Raw genomic sequence first — 20,068 nt, forward strand, 5'->3', positions numbered from 1 at the left:
TGAAAAAGCTGGATGTGAAGGTCTTGGGCTGGCATGGTTACACGTGGTCTGCGGTTGTGACGCTGGTTGGACGTACTGCCAAATTCTCAAAAACAACGTTGTTGGTGGCTTATGGTAGTGAAATGGACATTCAATTATTTGGCAACAGCTCTGGTGTAAATTCCTGTAGTCGATATGCCAATTGCACACTCCCTCAAAACTTGAGACATCTGTGGCAATATGTTGTGACAAAACTGCACATTTTAGAATGGCCTTTTATTGTTTACAGAACAAGGTGCATCTGTGTAATGAGCATGCTGTTTAATCAGCTTCTTAATATGACACACCTGTCAGGTGGATGGATTATCTTGGCAAAGGAGAAATGCCCACAAACAGTGATATAAACCAATTTGTGCACAACAATTCAGAGTAATACGCTTTTTGTGCATATGAACAATTTCTTGGATCTTTTATTTCAGCTCATGAAACATGGGACCAACACTTTGCCATCTTGGCAAATGAGAAATGCTCACAAACAGGGATGTAAACACATTTGTGAACAATTCAAAGAAATACACTTTAATACACTTTACATGTGTTTATATTTTTGTTCAGTGTAGTTATTAGTTATTTGGGGAATTTGGCACCATCACCTGGGACACTAGGGGGAGTGTTTGTATTACCTCCACTCCCTTTTCCCCTTCTATTCATAACAGGAGAAACTATTGAGCAGTATGGTTTAAAAAAAACTAAAACATCAGTAGGCCTAATAACACAGAAAGAAGACAAGGGATCCAAATATGATCCAAATTCAATGTGCCACATGCTTGAAAGTTGAAAGGAACTCAACTACTGGGCGTGTTCGAGCAGATCAGATTTCTGCAGTCGGTGGCCATCGTTGATCACCAACTTTCAATGTGTGTTGCATTAGGCCATGGCCACATTACAATTTTGTGTATGAAAATTCCATATGGACACAATTTTTTTTTCAAATAGGAGTCTTCTGTTACCGGATAAATGACACAGAGTTCCTGACCAAAAATTCAAATTGTCCATCTTTTCAAGTATGCAACGAGACTGAACACATCTGAAAAAAGTGGAGATGAGTTGTATTTTTGACAGACAAAAATGGACAATGATGTATGTCATATGATTGCATCCATGTTCAAGTCTCAGTATTCCCATACCCTTTAGACACCAACTGCACCCTGTAGCCACGGCCTGCATTGTGGGTGGGTCCATTGTCAACCAATTAGGGTGTTTTTGTTTGACCCACACTAACGTCCCACACAATGTCAATTGAACCTTGATTGTGGGAACCTTAAACAGTATCCTTTCATATCAACTCCAAGTACAAAAACTACCCTTACTGTATGTACACGGTTTTACCACAGACTCAGCTGAAGAGGTTTACTGTGGCACAGCTTGCACCTGAACCATAACACTTCCTGAGCTAATTGAAACGCAACTGGTGAGGAAGTGTCGTAGCTCCGTTGCAACCTGTGCCACAGTAAACATCGCCCAGAGAATCTGTGTTAAAACGGTTGCCTGGAGGAATGAACCCAAACTGTATTGCTTGATGAAGTAGAACAGTGTTCCATTGTCATACGCAAGTAAGGAGTCCAGTTACAAATTCTACAAAGTGGACCTCCGTATTAAAATAAACACTTGGAAAACAAATCTTACCATTACAGTTTAAGTCTGTTTACACAAACAGAACCCATCCTTATGTGCTATTGACAAGTTATACGTTTTGTGGTATGAAAATCATATTTAATTGATTTATCGCATGAAATGTAGTCCTCCAGACAATTTGGTTTGTGTGGTCTACCCTCAATTCCTGTATCACGCCAGCCATCAAATCTAACAAAAATGCATCACTTAAATCATTGCTTGCTTTTACACCAATGAGCCATTATCAAAATGAAATCCGTACAGTATTTAGTGTGATGCTGCTTCATCTATAAACCACACATTCTTCTCCCCATCGCCAAAATAATCCCGCATTCAACATAGAACTGGGAAGTCTAGTATAACAGAGGAAAATAGAACAGAAGTGCCTTCAGTATTCATCAAGATTATCTGCCTTGGGGATGGATAGGCCTCTGTCCTTCAGTGCGGTCACCTTGGCTTTCTCTGTCTCCTGCTTAGCTTGCTGTTGCAATCGCTGCTCCTCTAGGATCTCCTCTATAGAAACCTGCTGCAAGACTGTGTCACACGGCTTATCCATGTCCTAAAGAGGGAAACACCATATTAAACATACTGTAAACCTACATGTCACACATGTCCTGCTGGAGAACAATCGCAGTGGCACACACATGTAAACCCCAGCAACTGATTATCATCAACTGTGTGATCAGTGTGTGAACCACGCAACTGAGGTGACAACTAAAGTTTCAGGCAAAATGAATCATGTGAGCATATTGGAAAACTGCTATAGACTCAATTAACTGGCCTAATCAACAGGGTACTTTAACACAAACACATTTCTATGTGTAGGCATACTGTACGAGGAAGGCGAAATAATCATTGATAAAGAACAAGAGGGTGGCATGGATGAATACTTACTATTTCACCAAGCAAAACAACATTCTCTCCTCTCACAATGAAGATTCCTCTGGGGATGTCCCCAAACTTCTTGCCCACATGGATGCGCTCGACTGTTTGATGGAAAACTAGGTTGGCTGAAAGAGAGGTTAAGAGATGGTGCAGTTTATATAATTTTACCTTTGATTGCCTGAATGTGGCTACTTGTGAATAGGTCACACTATTTCAAGGCTTATGTAGTAGGTATTTTAGTAAACTCAATTCCATCTCAATGTATGGAAGATATCCATAGGGGATCTAAACTAGAGCTAACTTAGTATGCCAAGTGAACTAGTGTGTTTAAACTACTATAGGATTTGTTAGGTGGTTTATTTGCCATACCAAACTGGTCGATGCTTCTAAGAAACCCAATTAGCGTTCTTCCATCGCGAAGAAGTACAAGATGCTTTTCTGCAAGAGAAAAATGACTGTATATAGAAGAGCGACAGCAAGCGGATACAAAGTATCCAATCGTTGTCCTCAACACTGAGTTTGGAGAATAAATAGTTACAAGAAGGGGTTTACAATATAACTGTAACTGTATCTAATAATCATGATCATCATCACTGTTTTCAGAAGGTTGGAAACAGTGCGAACTTGCTCACACTGCTGCCGTCACTCAGCCTAACATTCGCTATCCCTACTTACTGTCTATGTCATCAATGAGACTCGCGGTCCCTGGCATGTAGTTCATTGTGATCGTGTGTAGCTATCTCTACGGTTAAAATGTAGCTAATCGCTGTGTATAAAATGTACTAAGCCATGAATCGTTCAAAATAAGATCAGAGTCTTAATAAGCATCTCTTCAGCAACACTAAAAAAGCACTTCCGGGTCACGGAATTTCCGATATTTTCATAACAAAAGTCCCCAACTTAGTAGTAGAAAGGTTCCAACAACCTGTATTCTCTCTACAGGAAGCACACTTGAAGTAATGCACGCTCGGGGAAAGACTTCCTGTCAAATATTAAACCCTTTAAGCACCAATGGCAAGGAACATTGGAATTTTTTTATTCTATTTATTCTGATGATCTAATATAGATACACTACATGACAAAAAGTATGTGGACATCTGCTCATCGAACATCTAATTCCAAAATCATGGGCATTAATATGGAGTTGGTCCCCCCTTTACTGCTATAATAGTCTCCACTCTTTTGGGAAGGCTTTCCACTAGATGTTGGAACATTGCTGCGGAGACTTGCTTCCATTCAGCCACAAGAGCATTAGTGAGGTCAGACACTGATGTTGGGCGATTAGGCCTGGCTCGCAGTCAGTGTTCCAATTCATCCCAAAGGAGTTCGATGCGGTTGAGGTCAGGGCTCTGGGCAGGCCAATCAAATTCATCCACACCAATCTCGACAAACCATTTCTGTACGGACCTTGCTTTGTGCACAGGGGCATTGTCATGCTGAAACAGGAAAGGGCCTTCCCCAAACTGTTGCCACAAAGTTGGAAGCACAGAATCATCTAGAATGTCATTGTATGCTGTAGCATTAAGACTTTCCTTCACAGGAACTAAGGGGCCTAACCCGAACCATGTAAAACAGCCCCAGACCATTATTCCTCCTCCATCAAACTTTACAGTTGGCATTATGCATTGGGGCAGGTAGCATTCTCCTGGCATCTGCCAAACCCAGATTCATCCGTCGGACCGCCAGATGGTGAAGCGTGATTCATCACTCGAGAGAACGAGTTTCCAATGCTCCTGAGTCCAATGACGGCGAGCTTTACACCACTCCAGCCGACGCTTGGCATTGTACATGGTGATCTTATGCTTATGTGCGGCTGCTCGGCTATTGAAACCAATTTCATGACGCTCCCGACTAACAGTTATTGTGCAGATGTTGCTTCCAGGGGTAGTTTGGAACTAAGGATGTAGATTTAGGACATTGCATGTTTCTAATAATGTAATACCTTTAAATAAGTAGCCCTTTAATTTGTAAGACAAATTTCCTGTGTCTATGACGCCCTCCGCTTGGTGAAATGCAGACCCGGTGGCGAGCGTGGTGAAACTGAAAAGACATCGTCTGTCCTTTTGAATCAGAGTCTTTACCTGATAAAGTAATGATAGGATGTGTCAATTATTCAGTGAGAGCTTTTGTGCCAAACCCACAACAGTGTTTCTGATGCTAAGCTCATGGTCATGATGCAGTAGAGTGTAGGAGGGAGATTCCAAGATGTGAGAAGTGTGCAGGAATACATGGGACAAAGCAATGTGTGGTGTCGGTGGGAAAAAACTGTCACTGTCACTAGCCGGCTACCACCTGATTACTCATCCCTGAACCTTAGAGGATGCGACCCTATGTACATAGATCTGGAACACTGGTCACGTTAATCAGTTTTACGTACAGCGTTACTCATTTAATATGTACAGTATATGCTGTATTCTAGTCAAGTACATTCTATTCAACTATTGCTGTACATGTACAATTCTATACATGTGTTCTTCAGATCTACTATGTATTCTGTCCACATACTACCCATAATGTCTATACATTCCATCACACACATACAGTACCAGTAAAAAGTTTGGACACACCTACTCATTCAAGGGTTTTTCTTTATTTGTACTATTTTTACATTGTAGAATAATAGTGAAGACATCAAAACTATGAAATAACACATATGGGGAAAAAATGTTCATATATTTTACATTCTTCAAAGTAGCCACCCTTTGCCTTGATGACAGCTTTGCACAATCTTGGCACTCTCAACCAGCTTCACCTGGAATGCTTTTCCATCTGTCTTGAAGGAGTTCCCAGATATGCTGAGCACTTGTTGGCTGCTTTTCCCTCACTCTGTGGTGCAACTCATCCCAAACCATCTCAATTGCATTGAGGTTGGGTGATTGTGGAGGCCAGGTCATCTGATGCAGCACTCCATCACTCTCCTTGGTCAAATAGCCCTTACACAGCCTGGAGGTGTGTTGGGTCATTGTCCTGTTGAAAAACAAATGATAGTCCCACTAAGCGCAAACCAGATGGGATGGCGTATCGCTGCATAATGCTGTGGTAGCCATGCTGGTTAACTGTGCCTTGAATTCTAAATAAGTCACAGACAGTGTCCAAGCAAAGCACCCCCGCACCTCTTCCATGCTTCACGATGGGAACCACCGCTGTGCTACAAAGACACGGCGGTTGGAAATAAAAATCAAAGATTTCCACCGGTCTAATGTCCACTGCTCATATTTCTTGGCCCAAGCAAGTCTCTTCTTTTTATTGGTGTCCTTCAGTAGTGGTTTCTTTGCAGTAATTCAACCATGAAGGCCTGATTCACACAGTCTCCTCTGAACAGTTGATGTTGAGATGTGTCTGCTGCTTGAACTCCGTGAAGCATTTATTTGGGCTGCAATTTTTGAAGCTGGTAGCTCTGAAGAACATCTCCTCTGCAACAGAGGTAACTCTGGGTCTTCCTTTCCTGTGGTGGTCCTCATGAGAGCCAGATTCTTCATAGCGCTTGATGGTTTTTGAGACTGCACTTGAAGAAACTTTAAACGTTTTTGAAACTTTCCAGATTGACTGACCTTCATGTCTTAAAGCAATAATGGACTACCTTTTCTCTTTGCTTACTTGAGCTGTTCTTGGCATTGGCTCAAACGCATTAAGGAAAGAAATTCCACAAATGAACTTTGAACAAGGCACACCTATTAATTAAAATGCATTCCAGATGACTACCTCATGAAGCTGGATGAGAGAATACCAAGAGTGTGCAAGGCTGTCATCAAGGCAAAGGGTGGCTACTTTGAAGAATCTCAAATATAACAAAATATATTTTGATTTGTTAAACACTTTTTTTGGTTTCTACATGATTCCATATGTGTTATTTCATAGTTTTGATGTCTTCACTATTATTCTACAATGTACAAATAAAGAAAAACCATTGAATGAGTAGGTGTGCCCAAACTTTTGACTGGTACTACATATATATATACAGTGCCTTGCGAAAGTATTCGGCCCCCTTGAACTTTGCGACCTTTTGCCACATTTCAGGCTTCAAACATAAATATATAAAACTATTTTTTTGTGAAGAATCAACAACAAGTGGGACACAATCATGAAGTGGAACGACATTTATTGGATATTTCAAACTTTTTTAACAAATCAAAAACTGAAAAATTGGGCGTGCAAAATTATTCAGCCCCTTTACTTTCAGTGCAGCAAACTCTCTCCAGAAGTTCAGTGAGGATCTCTGAATGATCCAATGTTGACCTAAATGACTAATGATGATAAATACAATCCACCTGTGTGTAATCAAGTCTCCGTATAAATGCACCTGCACTGTGATAGTCTCAGAGGTCCGTTAAAAGCGCAGAGAGCATCATGAAGAACAAGGAACACACCAGGCAGGTCCGAGATACTGTTGTGAAGAAGTTTAAAGCCGGATTTGGATACAAAAAGATTTCCCAAGCTTTAAACATCCCAAGGAGCACTGTGCAAGCGATAATATTGAAATGGAAGGTGTATCAGACCACTGCAAATCTACCAAGACCTGGCCGTCCCTCTAAACTTTCAGCTCATACAAGGAGAAGACTGATCAGAGATGCAGCCAAGAGGCCCATGATCACTCTGGATGAACTGCAGAGATCTACAGCTGAGGTGGGAGACTCTGTCCATAGGACAACAATCAGTCGTATATTAAACAAATCTGGCCTTTCTGGAAGAGTGGCAAGAAGAAAGCCATTTCTTAAAGATATCCATAAAAAGTGTTGTTTAAAGTTTGCCACAAGCCACCTGGGAGACACAACAAACATGTGGAAGAAGGTGCTCTGGTCAGATGAAACCAAAATTGAACTTTTTGGCAACAATGCAAAACGTTATGTTTGGCGTAAAAGCAACACAGCTCATCACCCTGAACACACCATCTCCACTGTCAAACATGGTGGTGGCAGCATCATGGTTTGGGCCTGCTTTTCTTCAGCAGGGACAGGGAAGATGGTTAAAATTGATGGGAAGATGGATGGAGCCAAATACAGGACCATTCTGGAAGAAAACCTGATGGAGTCTGCAAAAGACCTGAGACTGGGACGGAGATTTGTCTTCCAACAAGACAATGATCCAAAACATAAAGCAAAATCTACAATGGAATGGTTCAAAAACAAACATATCCAGGTGTTAGAATGGCCAAGTCAAAGTCCAGACCTGAATCCAATCGAGAATCTGTGGAAAGAACTGAAAACTGCTGTTCACAAATGCTCTCCATCCAACCTCACTGAGCTCGAGCTGTTTTGCAAGGAGGAATGGGAAAAAATTTCAGTCTCTCGATGTGCAAAACTGATAGAGACATACCCCAAGCGACTTACAGCTGTAATCGCAGCAAAAGGTGGCGCTACAAAGTATTAACTTATGGGGGCTGAATAATTTTGCACGCCCAATTTTTCAGTTTTTGATTTGTTAAAAAAAGTTTGAAATATCCAATAAATGTCATTCCACGTCATGATTGTGTCCCACTTGTTGTTGATTCTTCACAAAAAAAAAGTTTTATATCTTTATGTTTGAAGCCTGGAATGTGGCAAAAGGTCACAAAGTTCAAGGGGGCCGAATACTTTCGCAAGGCACTGTATATATATATATATATTTATTTTTTTTGACTGGTACTGTATGTGTGTGTGTATATACACACACGCACATACAGTCAGGTCCATAAATATTTGGACATTGGCCAAGTTATTAACATTTTGGCTCTGTATGCCACCACAACAGATTTGGATTAAACAATCAGCTGAAAGTGCAGACTTGGAATGGGGTGGGGTTTTAAAAAATAAATAAATAGGGGTATACAGTGGCGATTTTAGCATGTAAATCTTGGTGGGGCCACAAAAAAACATGTGGGATGCATGCCAGCAAAGTCACTACACAACAGAACATTAAACAATACAATAATTGCACTATACCAGTGCTACACCTGGCTATCAGCAAAACAGCGCATTCAGCCTCATTTACTGCCTTTAAAAAAACATAGCTGATATGGCTGACTTGCTTAAACAAATGTGGTTTCGACTGACAATTGAGATGTACAAACTATGCAATAAGTGGATGACAAGTGTATAAGCGTCAATCAGTAATTTCGATAAAGCCATTAATGAGCGAGCTAGGACGGACGTAGTCAACATAACTATTTGTTCAGCACTTTTGAAATGTACAGCGACAGAATTCAGAACATGGGCCGTTCTCACAGCGTTCTTCTTGTACACCAAGTCAACACCATAGGATAAATAAAGGGGGCATATATGCAGACAATGAAAACTCTTACAATATTCTATGAAAACATTTCTCAGGTTATAGGCTACATGTGCACCACCAAGTCAGAACAGTCAGCAAAATTAAGAGGTGAAAATAGACCAAATTATTAGGGTGATGCACATGGGCTACTAACAGCTTACTACCCAACATTTATGCAGCAGCATACAAGACATTTTTGGACTCACCTTTTGTGCTGTGCTTACTTGAACAGGAAAGTGGCGCGGCGGTCCTTCGTGGGCAAATTTTGTCATCAAAGTCTGTCATTCTCTGGACTTGGTGCTGTCAACTGGGAACTCGGGAGAAAAGGTTGAATCAGTGATGACGTCAGTGACCTTCAGGTCGTAGCTCTAGAAAGAGACCCGAGTTCCAATTCCGAGTTGGACGAAAGTTCAAAACGTATTTTCCCAGTTGTAGCTCGTTTTTCCAGAGTTCTCAGTTGTCTTGAACAAACTAAAGTCAGATTTTGCAGTTAAGTTGTTTTGAGCGCGACACAAATCATGCTTCATTGACAGCATGGCCAATGTTGAATGTTTATAATTTTAAACAAGGAAAAGAGACCCTTAACTTTAGATTTGGGACCACACAGCCGCTCCACTGAATAGCAGGCTAACAATTGCTTTGTAATGCTTGCAGTTAGCCACTGATTCCTTCCAAACCACTCATTGTTGAATTCCTGATTTCCAACGTGTTGTGTAATGTAGCCATCATCCTCCACATACACCACCCGTTCTGCCAGTCACATTCTGTTAAAGGTCCCCAAAGCACACATATCCCTGGGTCACTCCTCTTTTCAGTTCGCTGCAGCTAGCGACTGGAACGAGCTGCAACAAACACTCAAACTGGACAGTTTTATCTTAATCTCTTCATTCAAAGACTCAATCATGGACACTCTTACTGACAGTTGTGCCTGCTTTGCGTGATGTATTGTTGTCTCTACCTTCTTGCCCTTTGTGCTGTTGTCTGTGCCCAATAATGTTTGTACCATGTTTTGTGCTGCTACCATGTAGTGTTGTTGTCATGTTGTGTTTCTACTATGCTGTATTGTCATGTGTTGCTGCATTGGGTCTCTCTTTATGTAGTGTTTATGTTTACTGATCATGAAAAGCTACTTGCTGTATTAACCAAAGACTGTACAGTATGAAGATACGCGAAAACTGCTTCTCCAACAGAAATCCCAGATCACACTTGTAGGCAATGTTATTCTTCTTCTGTGGATTTTATATAGCAGTTGGCAACCAACTTTAAGGTGAAGGAAAAAGGAAACCGCACACTCCTCTTGGTAGTATCACTGATATTTAATAAGCTTATGACCTAAAGCATGACATTTCTACCTTTAGATTTTGTGGCATAGAGAAAGTTAAGATATCAGACAGGGGAGGTGATATTAATAATACTCTGAGCAAAAGAGAATGTTTTTTGGATTTTCACCCTCCAGACATTATTTCCTAAAGGACTTAATGATGAAATGTCTATGTATGTTATGTTGTGAATTATGTACCTATTTAAGATTACTCTGTTTTTCGTAAGATGTACCCAATGATTAATGATAACTTGCTGTGTCCTCATTGTGGTTTTATGGAATTGTTTAAAGCGTCTTATTTTTACACTTTTGTAGTGTTTGTGAGATGCATGTTATATCAGGTAGCACTTATTTGTTCTTCCTTTGCCTCCAACCCCTTTCCATGCGTGGAACGGATGTGGGTGGGGCTAGGTCTACATAAGGGTGCTAAAAAAAAAAAGTTTTATCGCAAAAGATCTGACGAGGGCCGTGATGCCGATACTTAAGTTTATTAAATATCAGTGATACTACCAATAGCAGTGTGCGGTTTCCTTTTTCCTTCATTTTGTTCAACGGTTGCCATGAACCTGCAAAGAGATTGCTCAGATTTTCGAGTGCCTTTTGAATTTTGAACCAACTTTAACGTGCATCATCGCCAGCAACTGGACTGGAGTGTGCACCAGAGACAGTGATGTCGGATGTTCCCCACCACTTTCAATGTGCTACTTAGCATTGTGTGTCCCAGTCTCAGCCTTGTGCCTACGCTTTCCTTCCTCCCTTCTCTCTCGGCCTGAGGACCACCCCGTCCCCACCTTTTCCTGGATCTTATACAGGTGTCTTCCCTTACTCTCCCTGTTCCACAACTCTTGCCACTTTTTTAACCACTGTTCTTATTAATCCCTTGGCTTCTGCTTTACTGATTGACAATTCCATCTCAACATTAGATTGTAAAAGATTGGCGATGTCATGGCTACTTTGTTTAAACTCATGCCTAGAAACACGCGAGGAACTGCGCATGTGCAGGCGGTCAAAATCAAAAGGCACTCCTTCACTATAAAGTTGTTTTTGAGGAAAATAAAAACCTTTCAGTTTCTCACTTTGACGAGGTTTGAGTAATAACACGTTCAACTACTTAAGAAATTGTCTCGAATCTAGGTTGTGTCTTTGGATTGAGAAAATTAACAATTAAATTAATCATTTTTTACTTCTCTCATTGAATTCCAAACCCCTGCCTGGTCGTTTGGTCTGTTTCGCAAGCGTTCTCGAAAGTCTTGCGACGTTGTGGTCTGTGTTTAGAAACTCTGTGGTATAACTATGATAGAGCTAAATATAAACAATTGTTTTGCCTGAAATAATCGTAAATGTTGAGTTCTGACGATGCTCTTCAAGGGGTGATGATATTACAACCAAATAGTTAACATTTATTTAACAATACTTTGAAAAGGGTAAGCTGTTGTCATTGGTTTTAGCGGAGCTGGGATCGACTTGCCACCTAGCAGGCAAATCGAACGCTCTGCACGTTATTGTGACGTTTTATTGATTACGACCTATTCTACTGACGCACGTGGTGAAAAGGGAAAAGGGACGGGCGAAAAATTAAAGGGGCAAAGCATAAAATACTTGTCATTCAAACGTTTCCCTTCTTTGCTGTCCGTGTTCAATGCATTAACTGGAGCGTTTCAATAAAGCAATTTTGTCCCCAATATCAGTCAGCTCTATCCTATTTCACAGTTAATTGTATCACGATTTGTATGGCAAACGACAGGAGTGCTGGGGACGCTGCTTGGGTTATGCATCATCAAATGCCGTCGAATCCCAAAGCCGCCTGGCCTTCAAATTACAACTCAGAAAATAATAACGTGAACTGGAGTAACGCTATGGTAAGTCACATTGTGTAACTAATTCATATCAACACGTACTTATGTTTCTAATTTTAGAACACACGGGTTAATGTCAGTAAACAAGCTTTGTCTCGTACTGTGTAAATTTAACGTCATTAGCTCAAGCTAGTTAGCTAGCCTATGTTTTAGCCAGCTAACGTTATCTAGCTACCCGTCTTCTGACAGTATGTCCAATCTAGCTAGTTAGTACGTTTTGCTATAATGCTTGCTTAGCTATATTTGACATGTAGATTTTCTAGCTAGCTATCTCGTTTGTAGTATATGATAAATAGCCTAGTTAGACAAACAGTTGAGACTACAATACATAGCTAACTAGGTATCTATAACTAATAGTCCAATACCAAAGGGTCCTAACATTACTTTTTGTATGGGGCTTTCAAGACAACTAAGAACTTGGGGGAAAACACGAGGTCAAATCATGACGTCAGTCATATTCAGGTCGCAAAAGGAGTTGTAGAAAGATACCTATTTTGGTGCATTCAACAACTGAGCGATACAAACCCTGTTAAATCCGGATGTTGTATCTATACCTTATCTCATGCCTTTATTGGAACGGATTTAGTGATAATATCTGTTGGAAAAAGTTTAATGTTGCCACACACATACCTACTTGTTAACAAAATTAAGGAAGTTTCCTTTAAAATTGTTCTTAAATATTATCCTGCCAACCACTATATGACGAAGTTTAAGGAATACATCAATTCAAATTGTACCTTTTTGTAATGACCATCCAGAAATGGTGTTGCAACTTTTTTGGCATTGTATTCATGTAAGGAAACTGTGGCAAGACATCAGAACACATTTATGAAGATTTTACACTATTGTGGAGAGATGTACTGCTTGGATTATTTACCTACAATAGAAATAAGATTACATAAAATAGTTATTAATTTCATTCTTTTGGCCAAATTTCACATTCACAAATGTACATTTACAAACAAAAGAGCACATTTTCTTACCTTACAAAAATAAATTGAACTATATATTAAGACAATTAAAATACTATACGAACAAAAAGCTGTTTTTATAAATCTATGTCCCTTAGTAAGGTCCTTGTGTAATGTGATATTGTACCCCCTAGCCCAATTGTCCTTTGTATATTATTTATATATACACACGTGTGTTCCCACATGTACTTCCTGTATTGATTTATTGTTAATTCTACATTTTTTTAAAACCTGGAAATAAAAATAAACAAATAAAGCTGTCGAAAGATTCCCGAGTTTCCTGTTTGGAATTCCAAGTTGGATGACAGTAAAAAATATTTTTCCCAGTCAAAGCTTATTTTTTTATAGTTCCCAGTTGTTTTGAATGCCGCAATAGACCATCGGTGACTTAACGTCACCACATTTGTTTCCGATGAGAATAGAGAGCAATAGTAATGGCTTCTTTTTGTAGGCACCAACTCTGCCATGGTTTTGAACAAAGTCTAAGGGAAAATTTGGTATTTGTAAGGTTTTGTGATAAACGGCGAAAATAAGGAGTGTGGGAAACACAGACGTAGATCTTATACGTTTTGTACTATGAGAATCTTCATCAGCTAACCTCACCTTTTGTGAATTTTGATGCAGTTATATAAAAAAAAAATTAAAGCACAAAGGCTTCATAATTCATAATATCTGTCAGTTAACATTACTTTTATCTTATAGAACAAAACTTTTATAAGCCTGTGTTAACCTCAGACCTTCAGCGTTTATACCAAAACCCTATTCTTTCCCCATTTTAATTTTGCTATAGGAATGGGTCTACAAGCTGGCGAGCTCTATGCTCAGTGTTGCATTTGATGATCAGGAAGTATTTTTTTCAGCGTGTCGCCATCTTGCTACATGGACAAGTTTTTGGAAACATGGCATGTGCATTTTGAGCTACTGTAGGAAGTGACTTTGCAGGCTAGCTCAGTGGACTATTTCAAGTTGAAGGCTGATGAGGTACTGCAGGCTGCCACTAGCAACTAAATTATCCTTATACCTTTGTTGGGTATGATTTTCAAAAGAAATCTGTTCAACAACATACATCTGGTGAAATGGAAGCAATTATTGGTACCATGATTGTGGTGGGGGGGCGAGTGGAGTATATCCATGAATATGGACCACAAAGAAGTTTTCTAGAAACAATGCCTGTGGTATGGTGGTCAGCCTTCAACTTAAAATCCTTAATGCGAGTGGGCAGTCATTCCCTGCATTACCTCTTATAGTCCAAGGACCTTACATGTTCTGTTTTTCCATAAACAAGCACTGTAACATGTCAGCATGGGGACCCTAATCCTATTAAGTTGTGTAGTAATTTAGGCTGATATGAAAGATACTTTACTTTGTTTACAAAACCATATGGCAAGCAAGTGTTAACATTCAGAACGAGCGTCGGTGCTCTTATCAAAACTAGCTAATGTTGTGTGATGGCTGCTAGCTAGCTATTATGGAATACAGTAGGAAATGTTTTTAGTCTTGCTGCATTTGACTATTGGATACTTGGTCAAACAAGTCTAGGGTTACGGTTTACTCAGGTCAATATGACTAGTTCAAACTGTGCTGATTTGGAGGCCAGGTAAATAAATCTCTCCCCGTATGCCTACAGGATGCTTCCCAATACCCTGGTTACTCCTCAAACTACTGGTACCCCCAGTCACATTCCACAGCAGGGCACTATGCAAATGCATATCCTTCAGGATCTGACGTGCAGCCACCTTACAACCCACAGGTGCAGTACAGCCTCATGTTATGTCATAGCAAAGGCCCTCTAAATCCAAGGCTATATATGGGAATTAATTCCTTATCTCAAGACTAAAGTGCTCTCAGCCTACCGTGACACTTTGTCACGCACACATACTTTCACAGACCGGTAGTCTGGCATGCACTTTCACACACTTACGGATGTAGGCACACACTTTCTCTCTCTCTCTCCCTCGCTCCCTGTCCAGGCAATGCAAGCATATCCAAATGGCCACAGTGTCTATAACCCTGGTCCAGGCCAGTATCCGGCAAGTTCTTTCCACCCGTCCAACCCATTCTACTGTGCAGACCAGATGCCTCCCAGGCAGGCCCCAGGCCAGTACCCTAGCCAGTGCTGCCCAGGACCAGAGCAGAGCACAGGGGGGTCAGGACAACCACACGCCCAGCACCAACATCAGCACCACCACTATCCTGGACCACACTGTCAAGGGGTAAGTTCATTCAACCAGTACAGGGCAGTGTTTAATGGTGTCTGATGTAAAGGCAGTTGGGTATAATGGATCTTGTTTTCTATTTTATACCTTGATCTTCTTTAGGCCTCTGGCTATCTTCCTGGGTCTTACTCGCACTATGGGGAAGGTGGTCCTGCGATGCCACCAAACCCCCCATACCCCACTGGACAGGCCATTCACCATAGGCCGCAGGCTGAGGCTTGGGCCCACTCGGGTGGGTATGGGCCCTCACACCAGCAGTGGCAGCCAGACGGCCACTATGGGACCCCTGTCCACCCCCAACAACCCCCAGCATGGCCAGGGACAGGCACTGGAGCCCCACCCCCCTATGAAGCCAAGGTACATGTGGAACACACGGGATGCATCTCAATGACCTAAAGTGGCTTTTTGTCTCATTTCCTTTATTTGCACATATTGTTTCTGAAATAAAATCCAAGTGGGCCTAATTTACTTCTTGGAGGAAAAGGGGATATGTCAGATAAAAGCTCAAACCTTACTCTGGTACCGTAGCTGTCTTGGGTCTGAATTTTAATAACTTATATTCATTCATTATGCACTAGTCGTCTAAGACAGGTGGGCAAACTACGGCCCGCAGGCCACATCACACGCGCTAGTAGATATTACAATTATTATTTTGGGTTTTAAAAAAAACACTCCAGGACACATTTTAATGTCTAAAAAATATACTGAACAAAAATATAAACACAACATGCAACAACTTCATTGATTTTACTGAGTTACGGTTCAAATGAGGAAATTGGCCAATTTGAAATGCATTCATAAGACCCTAATCTATGGAGTTCTCATAACTGAGAACAGATATTCATCTGGTTGCAGATGCATTAAAGAAAAATGGGCCTCAGGATCTCGTCACAGTATTTTTGTCCATTGAAATTGCCGTTGATAAAATGCAATTGTTTGTCTAGCTTATGCCTGCCAATACCATTACCCCACCGCCACCATGGGGCATTCTGTTCACAACGTTGACATCAGCAAACCGCTTGCCCACACATCGCCATAAACGTGGTCTGCGGTTGTGAGGCCAGTTGGACGTACTGCCAAATTCTCTAAAATGACATTGGAAGCGGCTTATGGTAGAGAAATTAACATTTAAGTCTCTGGCAACAGCTCTGGTGGTCATTCCTGCAGTCAGCATGCAAATTGCGCGCTCCCTCAACTTGAGACATCTATGGCATTGTGTTGTGACAACTGCACATTTTATTGTCCACAGCACAAGGTGCACCTGTGTAATGGTCATGCTGTTTAATCAGCTTCTTGATATGCCACATCTGTCAGGTGGCTGGATTATCTTGGAAAATGAGAAATGCTCACTACTAGGGATATAAATACATTTGTGATCAATTTGGTAGAATACATTTTTTTGCCTATAGAAAATTTCTGGGATCTTTAATTTCCGCTCATGAAACATGGGCCAACACTTTACATGCGTTTTTATATTTTAGTTCGGTGTAGGTTGAAATGATAATCATCCTATATACACTACATATACAAAAGTATGTGGACATCCTTTCAAATGAGTGGATTCTGTTATTTCAGACACTTCCGTTGCTGACAAGTATATAAAATCAAGCACACAGCCATGCAATCTCCATAGACAAACAAACCGTAGAATGGCCTTACTGAAGAGCTCAGTGACTTTCAACATGGCACCGTCATACGATGCCACCTTTCCAACAAGTCAGTTCGTCAAATTTCTGCCGTGCTAGAGCTGCCCCGGTCAAGTGTCAGTGCTGTTAGTGTGAAGTGGAAACTTTTAGGAGTGACAACAGCTCAGCCGCGAAGTGGTAGGCCACACATGCTCACAGAACTGGACCGCCGAGTGAAATGCATAGCGTGTAAAACATGTCTGTCCTCGGTTGCAACACTCACTACCGTCAGCACAAGAACTGTTCGTCGGGAGCTTCATGTAATGGGTTTCCATAGCTGAGCAGCCACAAACAAGCCTAAAATCAATCACCGTGCACAATACAAGGTGTTGACTGGAGTGGTGTAAAGCTTGCCACCATTGCGCTTCTGGAACAGGGGAAACGTGTTCTCTGAAGTGATGAATCACACGTCACCATCTCTCAGTCTGATGGGCGAATCTGGGTTTGACGGATGCTAGGAGAACGCTACCTGCCTCAATGCATAGTGCCAATTAAAGCATGACAATGCCCCTGTGCACAAAGCGAGGAACATACAGAAATGGTTTGTCGAGATCGTTGTGGAAGAACCTGATTTGTCCCCAGTGGAACCACCACTTTTGGGCACCTGAGTGTCGCAGTGGTTTAAGGGTGTCTGTGCTAAAGGCGTCACTACAGACACCCTGGTTCGATTCCAGGCTGTATCACAACCAGCCATGATTGGGAGTCCCATATGAAGGTGCACAATTGGCCCAGCGTTGTCCTGGTTTGGCTGGTGTAGGCCATCATTGTAAATAAGAAATTGTTCTTAACTGACTTGCCTAGTTAAATAAACTAGGCCTAATCGCCCAAAATCAGTGCCCGATCTCACTAATGCTCTTGTGGCTGAATGGAAGCAAGTCCCTGCAGCAATGTTCCAGGATCTAGTGGAAAGCCTTCCCAGAAGAGGGGAGGATGTTATAGCAGTAAAAGGAGGACCAACTCCATATCAATGCCCATGATTTTGGAATGAAGTATTTGACGAGCAGGTGTCCACATACACTACTAAAAGTATTTTCAAAACTGCCCTCTTTCTAGCCTGCACATGTATTTTGAAGAACAAATTGAATTTTGAAATCATGTGGCCCTCAAGCCAACAAGTTTATTTACCCACCCTTGGTCTAAGACAATCTTTTTTTTTTTTACTTCCTCAGGACCAGCACTACGCAGGACCCCATCAGCACCAGCGTACCCCACAGGTGGGACCCAAACCCAGGCTGGCCCACTCCCCTAACCCCACCAATGGCAAGCCTGTCGACTTCAGCTCACCTCCCCAGATGTACAATAAACCAGGGCGAGGAGGGGCGCAGGAGCCAAAGTCTTCCCAGGGTGAGCCTCCACCCCCAATCCCAGCTCTAGCCCAGCATCAGGGAGTGATCCACAACCCTAGCCTGGCCAAAGTCCAGCAGGTCATGGCCCGGGTGCTTTTGCTCCATGAGGATGTGGACGAGTTTGTGGGTAAAAAATCGGACAAGAGTTACAGGTACCTGGAGGAACTGCTTACTAAGGAGCTGCTGGTGTTGGACTCAGTGGAGACTCAGGGACAGGAAGTGGTAAGGCAGGCCCGGAAGGAGGCTGTGCAGAGGATCCAGGCCATACTGGACCGGCTGGAGAAAAAGGCCTTCTGAACTGAACCAGTTATGTATATGGACGGGTCTTACTGTTCTTTTCTTGTGACATTTCAGTCTTCCACAGTCAGGTTGTGGGCCTTATTTCAGATTTAAACCGGTCCCTTAGAATTCATTGGAGTTCTAAGTCCTTGTTTGTTGTCTACACCTCCCGGATCGGAAAGGTTTAGATTGGCTGATTGTCAACAAGGGTTTGGTTTGGAATCGGGCCAGCTTGGGATGCTTTATGCAGGTGTGATCACAACATAAGATGCCATTTCAAAGTAGTCATGATGGAAAATTGAATGGTTGTACATATCAAGTTATGATGTTGGGTTAGTTTTCATAACCCGACATTAGTGTCCATGACTGCTTAAAGCGTCTTATGTCATACTTATGCCCGTGCAATGTAGTGTCGCCATGTTCCTTTCGAAGTAGGTAGACATTTCCCTTAATCACTGGTACAGGGTCAGATAAGTTTTCGGTTAGGATTTGGAGTAAGCTGATCTGATCCTAGGTCTGTGGTTAAAGGCCATGTGTTCCATTCACCATGTTTTCTTGGATGATGTGAACTAATGGCACTGCCATAAGATTTCCCCTTTATCACTCACCCCAACATTGTCACCCACTTGTCATTGCAAGCAGAATGCAAACGGTGCATTCACACACACAGCCTTCCAAATCGGTACTGGGTAATGTATTGTGTTTATTTGACACTTCAGGATATACAAAGGTAGGGTCAATTGCTTTTCAATGCGGTCGATTTTAAAGAAATATATTGAAATCCACTTAATTGAGAAGTGGCGCAATGAAAATATTGAGCAAGTTTCAATTCACATTCTGAATAGATGGAATTGATCTCAACCCTGGTATGTAGTTGGTCTACAACTTCTTCACAATACTATTTCCATTGACTGGTGGTAGACAGTCTGTAAGTGCAGATCTAGGATCAGCTTTTAGAAGGATGAAAAGGAAAACTGACCTTCCTTTGGTGTGATCTCTGACCATTCTACCACATAGTTTGACCAATCCAGTCTCGGACCAGTGACTATTTTGAGGGAGGAAACGAAGGATGCATTGTCAAAGTATTGGATGGGGAGGTTGGATCAACGATTTCCTAGACTGTGATCGGTTCTTATAAATCACAAGTGCCATAATATCGGCAGGTGCTTTTTCAAATCTTAAAAAAATAAAAATAAACAATCTCTAAAGCTTTGCATGGAACAAAATGTTATGTTTGTCATATTAGTTTTTTTCCCCATGTGCTGGTATTTTTTTTGTGTTAAGATTATTGCGTATTAGTTCAATTGATGTGTATGTAAAAGGTCATGTCTACAGAGGTTTCTGATTAAGTGCATGTTTCCAACGTTTAGATGGAAATATTTGCCTGACTGATTTTAGAAGTGACTATAGCTCAAACTGAGGACTTGCATTAAATGTCAGGACATTTTTTTTATGTTGTATTTATGCAATTGTCTTTTTGGAAAACATACCATAAACACTCACAATTAACAAGAGCTCCTCATCTTATAGGTGGGAGAGAGAGAATGACGGACATTTTTCAATGAAGGGGTGCTGATGGTGAGACAAAGCACATGCCACTTGATCTCTTT

General features: G+C 41.4%; 2 protein-coding genes across 3 annotated transcripts; one reads left to right on the plus strand and one right to left on the minus strand.

Annotated features, from left to right (window-relative positions):
- Positions 1-222: 222 nt before the first annotated feature.
- Positions 223-3,415, minus strand: lsm1 (LSM1, U6 small nuclear RNA associated). Its single transcript, XM_064972177.1, has 4 exons — positions 3,214-3,415; positions 2,908-2,976; positions 2,548-2,663; positions 223-2,212 (listed from the first exon to the last, which is right to left on the minus strand). Exons 1-4 carry the CDS (start codon positions 3,257-3,259, stop codon positions 2,042-2,044), a joined length of 402 nt encoding a protein of 133 aa, XP_064828249.1. The 5' UTR covers positions 3,260-3,415; the 3' UTR covers positions 223-2,041.
- Positions 3,416-11,751: 8,336 nt separating this feature from the next.
- Positions 11,752-19,911, plus strand: LOC135544515 (BAG family molecular chaperone regulator 4-like). 2 transcript variants are annotated; one of them, XM_064972190.1, is made up of 5 exons: positions 11,752-11,964; positions 14,560-14,682; positions 14,903-15,145; positions 15,251-15,505; positions 18,003-19,911. In XM_064972190.1, the coding sequence occupies exons 1-5, from the start codon at positions 11,836-11,838 to the stop codon at positions 18,474-18,476; spliced, it is 1,224 nt and encodes a 407-aa protein (XP_064828262.1). In that variant the 5' UTR covers positions 11,752-11,835; the 3' UTR covers positions 18,477-19,911. The 2 variants fall into 2 exon arrangements, with proteins under 2 accessions (XP_064828262.1, XP_064828270.1); XM_064972198.1 differs by lacking the exon at positions 14,560-14,682.
- The last annotated feature ends 157 nt before the right edge of the window (positions 19,912-20,068 follow it).

Source organism: Oncorhynchus masou, chromosome 1 (assembly GCF_036934945.1).
Source record: "Oncorhynchus masou masou isolate Uvic2021 chromosome 1, UVic_Omas_1.1, whole genome shotgun sequence".
Taxonomy (NCBI): Eukaryota; Metazoa; Chordata; class Actinopteri; order Salmoniformes; family Salmonidae; genus Oncorhynchus; species Oncorhynchus masou.

What these genes read in the sequence shown, in the direction of transcription:
- LOC135544515 (XM_064972190.1), top strand. Translation starts at nt 11,836, where the DNA reads ATGGCAAACGACAGGAGTGCTGGGGACGCTGCTTGGGTTATGCATCAT. An exon ending in TGAACTGGAGTAACGCTATG is followed by an intron (nt 11,965 to 14,559) that starts GTAAGTCACATT and finishes GTATGCCTACAG; the next exon opens with GATGCTTCCCAATACCCTGG. An exon ending in CACCCCCCTATGAAGCCAAG is followed by an intron (nt 15,506 to 18,002) that starts GTACATGTGGAA and finishes TTACTTCCTCAG; the next exon opens with GACCAGCACTACGCAGGACC.
- lsm1 (XM_064972177.1), bottom strand. Translation starts at nt 3,259, where the DNA reads ATGAACTACATGCCAGGGACCGCGAGTCTCATTGATGACATAGACA. An exon ending in TAGAAGCATCGACCAGTTTG is followed by an intron (nt 2,664 to 2,907) that starts GTATGGCAAATA and finishes CCTCTCTTTCAG; the next exon opens with CCAACCTAGTTTTCCATCAA. An exon ending in TTGTTTTGCTTGGTGAAATA is followed by an intron (nt 2,213 to 2,547) that starts GTAAGTATTCAT and finishes TTCCCTCTTTAG; the next exon opens with GACATGGATAAGCCGTGTGA.